At 42.9% G+C, this 16,895-nt stretch overlaps 1 protein-coding gene across 9 annotated transcripts in view; it reads left to right on the forward strand.

Annotated features, from left to right (window-relative positions):
* LOC119179235 (BAI1-associated protein 3-like) overlaps window positions 1–16,895 on the forward strand; it is a 558,733-nt gene that overhangs the window by 518,221 nt on the left and 23,617 nt on the right. For all 9 annotated transcript variants that reach the window (XM_075869133.1, XM_075869128.1, XM_075869129.1 and 6 more), the window contains 4 exons: window positions 1,126–1,272; window positions 3,523–3,811; window positions 5,890–5,928; window positions 16,040–16,163. In XM_075869133.1, coding sequence (XP_075725248.1) covers window positions 1,126–1,272; window positions 3,523–3,811; window positions 5,890–5,928; window positions 16,040–16,163 — 599 coding nt within the window. The remainder of the gene's footprint in view (window positions 1–1,125; window positions 1,273–3,522; window positions 3,812–5,889; window positions 5,929–16,039; window positions 16,164–16,895) is intronic.

Here is a 16,895-nt window from a genome sequence, read left to right on the forward strand (position 1 = left end):
AGAATGCGATTGCAGTGTGTGACATATCCTTGTAACTCTTTTCGTACTGAACAAATTCTTAAAATTTTTGTGGCGTTGAATTTGCGAGGCAATGTGCTTTTACGGTGAATTCATTTTATGGTTACTCAAAAAAGTGTTTCAGGGCCCATTTAAAGGGATCAGGTAAACGCAAACATAAACATTCTAAAAGAGATGGACCATGCAAACACTGACAAAAGAAGGAAGTCAGGTCAACAAAAACGTTTTTTGTCCGCGTTTGCACGCCCTGTCATATTTAGAATTAATAGGTAGCAACTAGCTCGGTTCTCTGTTGTAAGCGAATGTAGGAATGCAGTGCATAACAAAGTGGTCAGTGGTTTTAGTATAGTTTGCAGTAGAGTGCTTAAGCATCACTCTTAATGTACAACGCATTTTGCAGGGTGCACTGGCTATCGACAAACTCTCACTCACCCTTTTTTATGTTTCTCGTTTGCACCTCACGCGTTCACATGCTGTCTATGGTTTCGTGGGTTTAGGGTACTGGCCACAGTTTTCGATTATGGCGACGAAGAAAAATGGCAACACATCTGTTGCCCTAAATTTTTGTAGTGAATCGTTTCATGCATTTATTCATGGACAAATCTGGGTATAAGTACATTAGAAATAAAATAGGACATACAGTGGAAATAGCAAGAAAAACTAGAAGCTTCTAATGTATACGTGTGCGGTGAAAGGGAATAAGAAGAAGGATGTGCAATGAAATTGAAATATTTATTATGTTCATAATAGAACGGCAGTGCAATCACACACGAACCGTGAAAATATTGTTACAATATTGATTGTTAGTTAAAATTACAATATAAGTAAAAATAGCACAATACAAGAGAAAAACTGTAGTCTCTTAGTACGGCCTGCCTCTTAGTGTTATCGCATGAAGTAAAAAAGAATACGCTGAAGTTTACTTATCTAAGCTTACAAGCAGAGTCTATTTATATCTAAATAACATTCGTCCTGCCACACTTTTTTGCTAAGCTGCAAAAAATGATTGGAAAGCTCTTGAAGACTACAGAAGAAAGAGGTTAATGCTGATAAGGGCTCTGTGACTACGCACAAGACTGTAATTGAGGACTTGCCCTGTGACTGCAGGCGCTGGGTCCATTAATAGACTACCTGGACAACAACCTCCGGACGCTGTACGAGTCGCTGATGAAGGTCAACTTCTATCGAACCTTGGAAGCCGTCTGGAGGGTTGTGCTGCAGGAACTCATGCTTACCGCCAGAAACAATCTCGGGGTAAGAAAGAGCACGAGCTCTCTTTTCTCTCATTCGGCAGCCTTGTACATTGGTTAGGCCTGCTTACTGCACAGCTGATCGGGCCAAACCTTTCTCGACCTAAATTTTCCTTTTTTTCATAGTTTGTCATCTTAAGAAGTCCAGAGCTTATAGACCCCTTAAGTATCTAGAGCATAGCGAACACCTGACTACTGGCGAAGAGAGAGAGACAGAAATACGATTCGAAGTAGTCACTTATTACAAGGGTGTTTTTTTGTGACCTGTGACCTTTTATTGTACATTTTATATGTGAAAGTGCTAGCTGGTGCCGCGGGAGTAACCAATGCAGTAGAGTAGTAATAGTAGGTTGGACCTATTGGTACTTGTTCATGGTGCTGAAACCGCGCCTGCTTGTGATTCCCTGTTTTTTTACGTGTCTGTTTTTTTTTGCGCAGTTACACTGTTGACCAAAGCATCTTATTTATTGAGGCAAAAACCTTACGTCTCTCATATAAAACAAAAAGTTGGCAGTGGCGGGGGTGTCAACAAGATTGACGCAAAAAGGTCACGTTATCAGAGATCACATTTTGATGGCACCACATGGTGACATCACGAATCGCTAAAATTCGCGACGTCGTTGCGATAATTAAGTATTGCATGGCCAAAGTGGATTGATCTCATGGGCACTGCAAAACTAAGTGAGATGCAGAACTTCTCAAATTTCTCTGACCCTGGTGGGAACTTGAGAAAGTCGGTGAGGGCATAATTAAAAAAAGAACAGTGCAACAAATAAAGACTGACAAAAATAACACACACGGAGCTGTGAACAGATATCGCGCAGTGCTGTGTGTGTTATCTTCATCAATCTTTGTTCATTGCTCAATTTTTTTTTCAATTGAATAGACCCTCTAGGCAGTGAAAAATCCCATTGGTTGCACAAATAAATCGGATGAGGGGGGGGGACTACGTACATCGAGTGCGATAAGGACAAAGATGATTTTTGCCTTCGAGTCGCCTATGCGAATGACTAAGTGACCCTGTGAATTTTTCGTGCATTTTTAATGCATCTAAGAATTGGGTTGCATTGCAGAAGACTGAAGAGATATGGAAGAAATGTACCAAACACATGATACAAGGTATATAACGCACTTATATAGTGCACTATATAATAGTTGCAGAATCTTGGTTTGGCGAGAAAGAAAAACAACTGGGCAACGTTTTTTTTCTTCAGGAATATGAACTTTAACGTTAACTAAGTTGAGCTCGCAGTTCGGTCTTTTTGTATGGGTTGACAAGTCTTGCGCCCTCGATGATGTGGGTGCTTGGTCAGTACGGAATTATCGCTAATGGCCTGTTCCGTACAGAGCACCGATGATGCCAGAGCCCTACCCGCACGTGGTAAATGGAGCATATTTTTAGAGCAAGTGTCTGAGAGAAACATCATGCCCATCTAAGAGAGTTCACCACTTCTCCATTTAGCTATACCTTGCAAATACTTACTGTTGAAAGCCATACAATTTGATAAGTTTCCAACGCCGGCCAACACTGTCTGTGCAAACATATCACAGAAAGATATGACGGGAAAATGTGGATGGAATACTATTTATTCAGGTTCTCTTCTCATATTTTGTAGCTATCATTATCAGTGGTTTTTATCAAAGACTTCTTCCCACGGAGGACTTCTTGTTGCTGTTTAAAGGCAACTCGCTTGATCATGGAGCTATGATGCATTTATAGTGCTTTAATAAAGGTGTTAATATATTTAGCGTGTAACTCTCCTTCAATGAATGCGCTGGTGGGAGTGGTTGGCCTTGGTGGTTGAAGCAAAGCTGCAGGCTATGTTGTGCCTAGTAGAAGAAGACTTTTCGGAAAATTTATCTGAACTTTGATGACCTTGACTAACGACAGCACTAAAGCCGAAAGGTACAATCAGGACACAGGCGATCATCAAACATGGTGCCCACTGCTATCTGTTTGTGGCCCGCTGACCTTGTCAAGTTTCTTGTCAGGGTTGCCTTCACCACTGTACTTTTCACATGTTGGAAATACTAAAATCTGTAGAAGAGTGGATTGGGGTGCTAGTCAGTATAGATTCAATATGACAACTTGGCAGCAAAAACAAACGGGAGAAAGTAGGACAGTACACAAATAAGCGCAGGAGAAAGAAGCATTTGTTGGTATATCTTGTTACCTTGTCCCTTTGGTTTGGGCTGCCAAGTGAATAAAACTTGTCTCCATAGGTTGTTCACATGCGCTGTTCATACCACGCAGGAGCGGGTGGTATTCTTCCAGCGCCTCTTCTCGTCTCTGGGCGTGCTCCTGGAGTTCTTCCACGCCGAGGACAAAGGCCTGTCCCTTAAGTCGCTACACAGCCTGCCGTATCAAGATCTGGACAGGCTGCTCAAACTGCACAAGGCCGACACCGCAGATCTCATCGAGCTGTACTGCCTGCAGAGGCTCGAGGAACAGAATCGGCAGATCCAGTCGGGCATTGCTCCTTTTGGAACGCTCACCGTACGGCTCAGCTACAATGCCGCAGCTGAGTGCCTCTGTGTGGATGGTAAGTTAGCTTTACAGTTGTCTCTTGCTTTGAGTGCATTAGCAGTGCACTCTTAATCAGACAACTAGTGCACTATATCGCCAGGGTACAACACAAGAACTGTCTAGCGAACTCATTAAAACTAGTGCAAGAAGTATGGATGCTTTATTATGAGCAAAAATTTAGCTCCGCACCTGAATTGTTGATGCACAAGTTATCTGCGTGTTGTTCATCTTCACTGACAAGGAAGCACACCAGAAAAGACATCCATAGCATCGTAAATAACAGGATTCTGATATGAGAATTCAAGCAGATAGATAATTAGCAGTACTGGTAGGTAATTATTATTTGAAGGCCATTACGGGGTGCACAGCAGTAATGTCATAGTGATTGTACTGTACCTACGAAGAAAACCAATTTTGAAGATAAACTTTCAAATTGTTAACTGTTTAGTGTAAGTTATCCAACATTCTTGGTTTTTTGTATGCTCCTTATCGCACAAAAGTCATTTTCAACATTAGACTGCTCGAAAAGCTAGTCTCGAATGAATATGAAAATTTCAGAAACACTTTAAAGTAGTGTAAAGGAACTTTTACAGACTTTTTGCAAATAGGATACCTTCAGAGAAGCCGTAGCTTTCTTTAACTTGTCCTGATGCACCTCCTGTGCTTGGTGAAAAAACACATGAACAGCTCGAGCAAACCTTATGAGCGGCAATGAGCACTTATAAGTGGTGTGCGAAATGGCAATTCACTGAGGCGCCGTCTTTCTATACACAGGCCCATGCTCGCTATCTTCAGACCTGTCCGCACCTGACGTTTTCTATCAAACAACAGGTAGCATATGCTATTGGCCAGTAGCCGACGTAAAAGCAGAGAAGCGTTTGGATCTAGTGCGCACCTTGCCACGAGATGGCGCTACGTTCTGACGCTCAGATTTGACAGGAATCGCTACGCAAGAGAACAGTCACATTTTATCACGTGCCCTGAAAATCATGATGCCCGTGGTCATAAATATTTTCCCAGTACAATCTCTTCCTGTGCAGCTCCAATGCCTTCGTCGGGACGAGGTATGAGCCAAAGCGCTGAAAAGCACGCGAGAGATCTTTTAGCATCTTTATAAAACTGCACCGCAGACAGGACACAAAGAAAGAGGGAAACAAGACAGATGAGCATAGGCATGCACACTGGAGGAGGGGCGAAGGGTGCCCTCCCCCTGTTCATCTAAGAGGGGGGTGCAAAGTGAGCCCCATACAATGACATAATAGGAAAGCTGGTGTTGCGACGAACCTTTGCCCCTCCCCTCCATGCAAGGGATGCATATGAGCGTAGACTCGACTTACGACTGATATAATGAAAACGTAATCGCTGCTAAATATAGCGTCCAGCAAAGGGCAATGTGTCAAAGTTTATCAGCATACCGCAATACTAACAAAACACCAAATTAAAAAAAAATTCAAATAGGTGCACATGAAAAGCCACGTAAGTCAACAGCAGCACGTAGTACTCACATATGTATATTCCTTATCTAACAGACTTGTCGAAGGTTCACTAACACACCCTTCTTATTTTCTTCTAATGTGGAAAGTCCTATTATTATCCAGCCTAGATATCCGCTACCCATAGAAAGAATTTTCGCATTTATAGAACGCGTTGAGCCGTCGACATAAGGCAACCGTTTTATGTGGCGAACAGCAACGAAACAGTAGTCATGATGACTGCTGTTTCAAGGTGGTGAAGGACTATTTTAAGGTGCCCCTCCCCCCCAAAAATGTCTGCCTACACCCCTGTATTTTTTTAGGACACGAATAATGTTTGTTGACTTACTGCCTACGCTCCTGCCAGCACTTTTCTGTCTCGTTCTTTCTTTGTGTTCCATCTGCTGTCCAGTTTGCTTCAATACGAATGCGTACCAAAACGGCCAGCTTTGAACTCTTGTTACACAGATCTCTATAACTCCTGGCAGCTTTGTAGGATTTGAGAAATACACCAAGTTTTCTATATACTTATCAATCTATACTTAGTATTTTATTCATATTGAAGATAAACATGTATGAGACAGGAGCTGCTAATCTGACACTACCGTGCTATCAATTGCAGTAATGAACGCCCGGGATCTGCAGCCTCTGGATCCTAATGGTGAGATGCACACACGACTTTCTTACTTTGTTTACACAAAGATAATTAAGTTTATAATGCACAAAGTGAGGTATTGTGTGCACCAAAATGGTTTGCACAGTATTTCAAAGGGATGTGCCAAAATTAATTGCACCTTATGTAGCTGACTGTCTCTACAAACTTAATTTATTTGGTCTCTTACATTCCACGTTCTTGGCAATAGTAATGTACACACTCTTACAAAAAATAAGCTATTTGCACTTATCTTGGACATTCAGAATAATTATTTAATGCAGCCCACTATCGTATTCATAGATGTGACTGCAGTATGAAAAATACGAAGGGTCTGAGATGTTAAGATTAAGAAGGGAGAGATTTCCTACAAGAAAAGAATTAGTAAATATAGCTCTGAAGTTTTCCATGATTTTTTATCACCATCATACCTGATTGGTTGGGAATCACTTTTATTAAGCTCTATGGCGCTGCTTTCATGTTTATTTCCCAGTGAACATATTACTATTAGGAAGCCACAATCTGAATAGTTAAGTGAATTTACCAGTTATTTAGAAAGTTTATAATCCTCAAGGAAATCAAAGGCAGAGTGTTGAGCATTGATATTCACTGTGTGATGTTGTTGCTGCATGTCATTTTTTCCCGACTTGCTTTGAATTAGTTTTTAGTAGTTCACGTTGCTTGGCGCTACTAAAAATTCAGAAAAAAAGTCACAGTTTCATCAAAAGGACGAAGCAATGAGTGCGATAGCATTATATTTTAATGTTTTATGAAGCAAGGCTAGCGTTTTTAGGAGCAATATAACTGCAGTAAACATGCACTTGCTAAGTAATCGAGTTTCCTGCGGCGCGGTCACAGTAGATGACCACAACAAGGCTCATGCGTTGTGACGACGTTGATGAGAAGTACCTCCCGTGGGCAGCGCATGCTGGTACTAAGGGCTATATTTCTTGTGTGTCGCCGCTGGTGGCAGTTTGTTATGTGTAGAGTCCATCTATGTGTGCTCGGCTGCTCCAGGTACACTTTTGGCGCCGTATTTTTTCTGTTGATAGCATAGCCCATAGAACTCTCTCCTTGGCCAGAAAGACGATGTTTGCTCCGCAAAAAGAGGAGGCTAGCGCATCCTTCCCTGTATGTATATATACATATACATATTCGTCAATGACGGCAGCAGTAGCAGCGATGGCAAAAACCAGCTGAGACTGTCCATATAATTGCGATCGCAATAAAACATGCGTGGCATGTCCTTTGCCAACGAAACATGTGTTTCTTGTGCTGAAACATGTGTACTAAGGTGATCTCAAGTGAGACAAAGCTTGTCCTGACGCCGAAGTGTTTACTTGACCGAGAATGTCATCTAATGGGCTTATCACTTGTTGGAGGGTTGAACTGGTGCTTTTATGTGAGGCCGATTGCTCACTCGTGCTTAAATTGGTAAGTGCTCCAACGAATACATTTTTGCGCCACCGTCAGATATAGACACACAGGTATCGATAGGTCTTCTTAATTGCTCCTTGAATCACAGTCATGTTTACTGCTCATTGTTGCAATAAAAAACAAAAACACCACAAATAAAATCAAGGGCGACAGTGCTGGGCCACCGCACTGTTAAAGAAAACCATTCGTTTACAGGATTGGCCTATGAGAACAAAGCTGCGCAAACACAGTTACGTTATTGTTGCATCTTATAGCACGCATTCATGGTTCCTAACCCATTTCCTAAAATAATTTTGTTATAGGGCATGATAAGTAGTAACGTTGACTGTGATTGTTCTTTGGTCATTGTGGCTATCTTGTACTATTTCCAAGCACCCTTACCAAAGTGATTTCGCTGGTGCAGCATGACAACTGCGAAGGCAATACTTCTTTGTTCGGCATCGAGCTATACATATAGGACGTCGGTAATGCTTGAAGTATGATTCAATAGTGTCCTACACCGTAACGGGGAGCATCTTGGCATCGAAAGTAAACCAGTTCTTTTACCATAATGTTGCGCTGATTTTTTAACAGTATCACTACTTGAAGCTTCTAATGTAGAAGGTTTGCATCTTGCCAAAAACGAGACTCAAGTACGCAGAAATGTGAATAACTGAAGGCAAACAACAATAGGTGCATCCTACTGGCTACTGCGAAAGCCTTAAAGAACTCGTTTCGCAGAAATACCGGTGTTGGTGTCATCACGGTAGTATTTGCCGTAAGTGAGAACTCACCGTTGAGGAAAGTATTGAAAATTAAGGATTCGAGCGGGAGTGGAAGCCAGGTCTAGTGCCGGGAGATTCACGTGTTCCACAAGAGCCCGGCACTTTTTTTAGTCTATCTTTCATGATAATTTTTACAAATGTACTTATCCTAAATACTGAGAGAACAAGTAGCCCAGCTTCTACAAATGCACAACACTCACCAGGAAGAAATGTCAAGGAAGAGTGTTACTTAAAAAGGTGCTAGTGCGGCACATTTTTCAAACAGTGGATATACTGGCAGAGCTAGAACTCTTGGAGTTCGTAGTAATCCTTTATGTGAAAATCGATTTGTGTAAAACGTGAACACTGTGGTAAAATTGGTTCTGCAGGTCCTGGTTGTACCTTGAGTTGTGTATGAGCTGTACTTACGCATTGCCACAACTGCTTGAAGCCGCAAAAAGAAAAAGATACAAAACAAAAAAGAGGCGTGATGTATGGAGATGAGCCACGTGAACGCATGTAGCACTGTTTGGCAGCAGGGTATAATCTCACCAGGCGTCACACCGTGTTGTGAGGGTGGCCGAGAGAGGGCGTTACGTGACGGCGTCATCATCATCATTGGGACTTGGCCGAGAGAGCGCACTACATGATGGCACCATCATCATCATTGGGACTGGGAGTTGTGGGGGTTGCGTGTGTGGGGAAGAGGGGGGTTTGGCCTGGTTGGGAAGAGTGGCAAGACGTAGCGGTGTGTTGTGCGCGATTTAAGGTTAGCGCGTGACAAGTGGGGGCTCGTCCGGGATGGCTTCAGGCCCGACAACAGCAGCGGACGACATGCCTAGGCTCCAAGGTGTCGTTGAAGAGCTGTTGCTGGGCACCGACGGCTCGGCCATGGAGCGCGAACGAATCGCGGCGGTCGTGCGCGATCGAGTGATGATGACGCCGTCACGTAACACCTTCTCTCGGCCACCCTCACAGGTCTGGGGAGAGTGGCAAGATGTAGCGGTGTGTGGTGCGTGATTTAGGGTTAGCACCTGACTGTGTGAACAGCGCAATAAGCGAGTAGGTCCATTGGTTGCAAAGAGTTGAGGCAGAGTTGGTTAACATCATCAGCCTCAGCACCGACAATTTATGCAGCTGTGTAGGTGCGCATATTTTTTCTTCCAGACATGCAGTGGGTAGTTTCCTAATTCTCAAAAGGATTAGATATGGCATATTGGGCACTTAGCAACTGCTGTACTTTACGCCAGTGTTACGCGCACAGACATTCGGCTCCTTGCAGGACGGTCAAGATGTGAACCGCGGAACGAAACGTGGGAGGCAAATGGGAAGGAGATGAGAACGGCACCCAATTACGCTATCTCATTCCCCTTTTGCAAAGGAAGCTCACATGTTCTCAAGTTTTCTTTTCGCTAAGTATTCCATGTCCCTATTAAAATGGCGCTCCAGCTTCGCCTCCACCATTCTTCTGTTATACCCTTAAGCCACCTGAGCCTTGCGTGGCCTTGCCCAGTGTGGTTGCGCCATCGTTTGAACGTTAAAGCAAGCACTGAGAATTTACTCATGCCTCTTTGATACGCATCATTGAGGCACAAGTGGACACAACTACCCTGCCTATAAACTTGGAAGTTTTCGCTAGGGTATCTCTATGTGTGGAGGTGCGCACATCAAAGCGCTTTCCGTGGTGTGATTGTGCCATCTATTTCACATCAAGACAAGGTAGCACGATACTGATGCCTCTTTGATTGGCGGCTGCGAGATGCGAGCACACACAATCGCCCTATTGAAATTGAGGCTTTCATGGTGAAAGGGGGGGTTGCGCCATGTCTTGAAGTTAAATGCGAAGAAACAGGATTTCCTGGCGCCTCTGCGATCGGTGTTTCTAGAGTGCTAGCAAACGCTAGTGCCGTTCCTGTGAAGTTAAGGCTGTCGGGATAAACGTTTATAGAGCCTTTTTTGCACCATTTATTGAACGTCAGAGAATGCCCGTACGATTCACTGACACCTTGTTGATTGGCAACTATGGGGCACTAGCACCCGCCTTCAACACACTTTCCTTATATGATCCCCGTGTGGCCCCATCAGTGTGAGTCATGGTCATTGAGAGATTGTGTTTCAAAGGGGGTTTTCATACGATAGATGAATCTGTGGTGTAGACCAGCAATAGAAGGCTGGAAGCAGGGGCGGTGTCAGTAGGGGCACGATGAACCTGCAGCCCCCTTTCCCAAAATTTTCGCCTGCCCCCCTAAAAGCAAACCTAGAACACAACGTCTAAAGTTGCCGCCTTTTATGCCCTCTTACTGAAGAAACTTACTGTGGGTGCCCCATACCTGAGTAGAAAAATCCTGGCTCTGGCTATGGCTGGAAGATTGGTGCTGGAAAACACTATGGAACCATTAACATGCCAACGGGGGGAAGGGCAGTGGCAGTGGATGGTGGCTGACCCTCCTAGTCACCAAAGAGGCAGTGGCGGGGAGTGCGAAGTCTGCCCCATAAATTGGCTCTATAAAAAGGAGGGCTCTGCGACAAACCTTACCCCTGTGAAAGGGAACACTGCGCATGCTTATCTGTGGAATGAACACAGTGAGAAAGATATCGCAGTTTAACAGCAGTGGGAACTTGGAGAAGGAGTACGAATAAGTGAGAAGTGAAAACTTGGAGTAGAAACAACTCAGCCTATACAAGCCAATGAGGAGCTTGTGCAGCGTTTCGGCGAGCAGCGCAGCTAGCACACCACACCCTTCTGAATTCGGTTTTGTGCAGCCACTGTCATACCGGGTGCTCAGGATTCTACGAAAACGTCACGTGGCGTATAGGCCGCTAGGGTCACAATCGGGGTAACATCGCAATCTCTAACATCTATTAGTAGGGATAAAAAATAGTGCTCACGGTGCATGCACAAAATGGGGTGTAGAAGCTGCGAGCGAACGACTGTGGGGGCGACCACTACTGGTTCTTGCTTTTTTGCTGGTGCGAGCACCGAGGGACACTCTACTTCCATGCGCAGTACTTCGGCTTCATCTACCGCCTTTTGGTTTAGGCTAAAAATTGGCCTAAAATAGATTCATATAACAAGTTGGGCAGTATTTAAGGTTCAAAGTAAATTTGATAAGAGAGCTTCAAAAATTGTTTTCAGCATAGCCAGTTAAAGATTGGGAATATCTAGGACAAAATAAAATTGGGCGGTGTTTGCACTAATCCGCATAAGGCTTGAAACAGCGAAACTGGACGATTCGGTACACCGATCTTGTTGCTTTTGCTAGGTAGTTTCTAGGTTATAGCAGGATGATGCCGGTGTTTTCTAGATTGCTTCTAGGTTTTTCAAGGCTTTAGCTAGATGATATTAGGTCGTTTCTACTTTGTTGTCAGTGCAGAGCGGTTAGAAATAAACCACTGACATTCATAGACATGCATGGATGTCCAAGTTCCAGAAACAAAAGTGGGCACTGAGATCAAGCGTTCGCACCTCTCATAGATTTATGGGCATGTTGCCTGTGACGAGGCGTTCCATTGCTTTGGGGTCTTCTTGTGGCCGCGGTTGCTTTTCCCGTTCCTTATAGTATTCTCTCGTTGTACGTACTCGGGGTCTTAGGCTTGCTGCGGTCGCTTTGTAGCCATTTGTTGGGCTCACTCTTGCCTTATTCACAGTGGTGAGTAGTGTGATACACACAATTTTTGTGGTCAGTACAAATTTATGATTATGATAGTTTTACAATGAAAGCTGTTATGAGATCACAACTCGGGTCACGTGCAGTTGTCCACCACCGCCGCTGGCGTCCGTAACCACATCGCGTGAAAATAGAAAAAAAAAAAAAAACCTATCACCAAAGACACAGTGGGGCTTGAAACCCGGGTCTGTTGGGTGCCAGCCCAGTATTCTACCACTGAACTACGCTGGTGCTTGTGACTTGTTGGCAAACTTGCCTTAGGCAGGCTTGATGTTGGCTAAGCAATCTCGTTAATACGACTTATAAAGCATTTTAAAACAGCGAAAGGACAACCAGTCGTCACAAAATACGAATAGCGTAACGAGTGGGCCGTCCACTGCTCCAACCAATTACAAAAGCTGGTTCTTGTTCACCTATTAACTGTGGCGCATACCCACTTCAGCTATAATTCCTCATCGTCGTCAGCCACTGCATGAACAATTGGCACGAAATTCCTAGCAAGTGTTTAGCGGACACCACGCTTCTCAGAAAAATGACGAAAAATAGCATGGCGAATACCGGCCTACTACCCAAAAGTTTATTATTAATGCCCTAGTGGGCACCAAGCAAGTGTGCTTGCAGTAGTTACCCAATGAGTGTTTTGAAAACGCTTTGAAAGGCCGCTCTTCTAGCTTTCGCTGTGATTGTGCTGTGCTTTCCGACAATGCCTGGCATTTTTCTGAGAGGCCAAACTAATTGCAGCTAGCTTTAACTGCTCGCTGGTTTGAAAAGAAAAAGCTCCGGAGGCTGGCATTTTGTCAGCAGAAGTCTAGCACATTGCCTGGACAGGCTAAAGTAACAGCCGACGGCCCCACATCTGAATATAGCATGCTGAACATTTGGTGATGTCTGGTAAGGCATGTTGCTTTTACGTAGGGCACATGTGTGATATGTCATGACAACAACAGCATGGTATGCTCGTCAGTTAGACTACCATTAACGAAGTGGGTCGATAGGTCGATATGAGCGACATTCAGAAATGAAGGTAGAAAAGTAGAGAAAATTTTTTAAGAGAGGCTAATAAGGCAAAAACACAAAGATAAAACCAAGAAAAAGGATAAATTATGAAAGACAGACAAAAAAGCTAGACAGTAACATAAACATGTGACAGATGTCCATATATTGTGTACGTGCTACATAAGACATACATCATCAACAGCAAAAGTTTGTGGGACATGAAATGTTCAATAAAGCTAAACTTCCAATTTGTCTAGGAATAAAATATCGAAATAAATATTCCATACTGCACTTGGCATTAAGACCTATATAGTCACCAGCTTGATTACAAGCATTAAGCACTGACATTGACTCTTAGGCCACTCACTCTTAGGCCACCTGTGGCCCTCACGCTACAGAATCCTACTAATCGTCAGTACTTGACAAAGTGCTCATGCCGCAAGATCTTTGGTCAGTTGGTTACTGCAAATCTGGAGATCACTGCATGTCAGCTACGCATGTGCCAGTTGTTGTTTTGCACAAATGGTGCATTAAGATGTTGATGTGCTATCCACCACCGCGATAGCAGTGCTTTGTTTAAAACATTTCATAAGTGTCTTATGTCCAACGTAAGCTTTTGTTCGGAAAAGACTGCAGGCTCCTTAAATATTATAACTGCGCATTTTTGCAATTCAAACATTTATCTTTAGTGGACACAAATTAAGTGCGGGGACTTTAGGCAAGCTGCTTACTAAATCATTTTTAAAAGATTCTTTGTTACCGTTGATTTCATAGCATTCTTGTTCAACCCACCGCAGTGGTGTAGTGGTTGCACTGCTAGACTAATGTTCTGAAGGTCACTGGATCGAATAACGACCGCGGCGGCTGCATTTTTGATGGAATCGGAAATGAACTAGGCCAGTGAACTTGAGTTTAGGTGCACTGTAAAGAGTATCCGATAGTCGAAATTTCTGGATGCCTCCGCTTAAGTTTTCTTCATATTCATATCGTGGTTTTCATAAATAAACCAACTGTAATTCTTTCTCTCTTTGTAAGTAACACAACTTATTTTTGTGCTTTTATCGATGGACATTATTCATTTCATTGTTTTTTTTCATATCCTTTGGAAATTGTATGTAGGTTGAAAAGTGATTGTTAAAAACTGAAACAAAAAATGTATTACTGGTTTTCACACAGTAAGACATCAGTATACTTGTAATTATGAACCATAACTGGTACACTATTTTGTAACATTTATCTCAACGGGCATAATTCATTTTATTATTTTGCTGATCACTTCTCAGAACTGTCGGTGAAATGAATTTCTTCAAAAAGTTAAAGAGGGAAACTGCATTATTGATTTGTATATAATAATATATCAATATATTTGAAAGCAACTGCAAAAGGATTTAGAGAAGAACATTGTTTATTTTTCTTTGTTTTCTTTCTGTTTTGTTTTCAGGTGATGAAGAGAGTAAGTTTTCCTTTTGTTTTGGTTTGCATGCTCTTTGGGTTGCATGCTGTTATGTGCCTGGGACAAGCGAATGATATCTTGTAGAAAGTAGCTGGTGGTGACGGAATGTCCCTAGAGCCTGCTAACGTTTCAGCTGGGTGGGACATTGCTGGTTGACTGAGGAGGCTCACCGAAGAACTTCCTAGGGAATGAAACATTTATATTGCTTGGTGACTGGGATCATGGACGTAGGGTCTACTGTGGTGGCATGCTACGCTAAATCAGTGGGCACGTGCGTGTGGGCCATACGTGAACGAAGAAAATCCGGGTGCATTTATGTGCTTGAATAAAGTAATGTGCAGTGCCAAATGCTATTTTGAAGCACTGTAGAATTCTAAAAAAAAAAGGTGTTTTCCGGGGGTTTATGCACTACAAGAATACATTTACTTTTTCAGGTGGCGTGCAAACTATCAGAAATAGTGCTGAATAGTGAATAACAGGTTACTCTGGTGCAAAACTAGCCGCAGACAGCCTATTTTTGTTTCTCGTAAGAATGGTGGGGGTTAAAGTGCTTACCATGGTAATGGAAGTTTGTCACCTGTAAAAACATTTAACGGTGGTCTGTTCCCACTGGGGTGTACTCCTGTACAAGCCTTTCGAAAACATTGAATATAGAATATTAAGCTAGTTCTCGTGAATTATTCAAAACTAACTGAACTGATGTCTCTCAGTTCTCATAAATATTGCGGGGTCACGAACCATATTATGCTTAACAGAGAAAGGATGCCTCATATTTACACTTTTTTCCTTCACGTGGATTAGCCACTGACACTATTGAGATTTTTGAAAATGTGGCAGAGTCAGTATTAGTTGGGTGATAGTGAGCAGTGAAAATGTTTGTTTGAAGCGGCACGCTGTGTGGAAGGGTTGCGTGTTTTGGAGGTTTCCTCACGTAAACAAATAATCGAAACTTATATTATGTCACTTCTCTTCTTTACATTGTGGATCGTTATCAAGGGCGCAGTTTTTTGAGCAGTGGTATCAATTGCGAAGTATCCTAGAAAGAACGTAGAGAAGAGTGGGGACGAATTATATCTGAGGTCAAAACGAATGCCAAAGGGTGAAAGCTTAATTTTTTTTTTCAGATTGCATGCAAGCATTGCATTTAAAACGTGAAATATGCCTACGCTTGCACGAATGTGGTCACAGGATAAAATTGTGCTTGGGAATGCATGGTAGCATATAGTGTAAAGCTGCAGAACACATGAAGTTCCATGAAAATTGCCACTTTCTGCTGCATTATGATAGCGAGCTTCATGGTGAGAGTCGACGACATGATGAACCAGAAGAAAATATAAAGGATTCAATTATGTTGTACATCTGTGCAGTTATCACCCGACACAAACTGTGACTATGAGTAATGGCTGATAAACTATGAAATTCTTAACTAGCTGCTAAAGTATAAGCATCAAACGAGCTTTCCTAGTCATATTAATTTTCATTTGCACATGATGCCTCGTAGCAGTAGTGACATTCCTAAGATGGCTGCAGATTTGCACAAGTATGAGTTCTCGTTGAAAATTATTCATAAAGGTGTATTGAGAATAACATTAGCTATCACTGAATATATTGAAGTCTGCCAGCACTTTCAGGAATGCTTGCAGTTATGCGAAGATGGGAAAGATCAAAGGATACTTTGAAAGTAGTCTGAGTTTTTCAAGCATACCGGCACAGCGTAATTTGCAGTACAAAATTTCTGCAACAGTTTGAGTTTTGTACAGTTTGCAACATATCACTGTTGTCGTGCGATAGTTCCTTGCCTCCTCTCTTTCTCAAACCACTAGGCTACAGCGACCCTTTCGTCATTCTGGAGATCCTGCCTCGGCACATGTTTCCCGACTGCCCCCAGCAGAGGACCCGGGTGCAAAAGAAGACACTCTATCCTCTCTTCGACGAAAGCTTCGAATTGTGAGTCTTCGTTTCTCCTTCTTTACTCCGTTGCTCAGTACACTTTGAGAAAAAAAAAATGCAGTATTTTGTAGAGATTTTTGCGACATATTTTTTATAGCGATAGTAATTAAATGAACATTTTCAGCTAGTTTTTTGCCGTCGCCGCCGCCGTTGTCATTCACCGTGTATGTATATGTATCTATATACTATATGAACACTCAAGAAAGAAAAAAAAGCCGCCCGCACTCAGCGCCCAGCTCGTCACGATGTGCGATGCGCTCTTATCTCTCACGCGGATAGGGGGAGGAGGGTTAGATGCTTGTGCGCGCTCATCTTTTGGTGGAGAATCTTGTGCCTTCGGCTTTAACTAGAACGATTGCGTTAGTTGCCGGGCCTACAAAGGTCACTTTGGTCTCTGCACAGGCCTCGTTTGCGAAAAGAGCTCACTTTTCGTACACAGCGAAGTATAACAAATCAGACACTTGTTAGTTTGCACTCATCTGTACCCGTGATTACGTTTCGTGCGTCATTTTTGTTTAAACAGCGAGTTACGTGTCGAGCGATATACATGGTTAGTTTGTTCTCGTCTCTTCCTGTGTGTGTTGTTTTCGTGCGTCATTTGCAAATGAGCAGCGTGCTGCATGTTTCGATGTGCTTTCAAGTTGACATTCCAAGTTGTTCCAACATGACATTCCAAGTTGTTCCAAACAGCAAAAAGTTGGCATCATCATGCATATGTTTTTAATATAT

This window comes from Rhipicephalus microplus, chromosome 7 (genome assembly GCF_043290135.1).
Source record: "Rhipicephalus microplus isolate Deutch F79 chromosome 7, USDA_Rmic, whole genome shotgun sequence".
Taxonomy (NCBI): domain Eukaryota; kingdom Metazoa; phylum Arthropoda; class Arachnida; order Ixodida; family Ixodidae; genus Rhipicephalus; species Rhipicephalus microplus.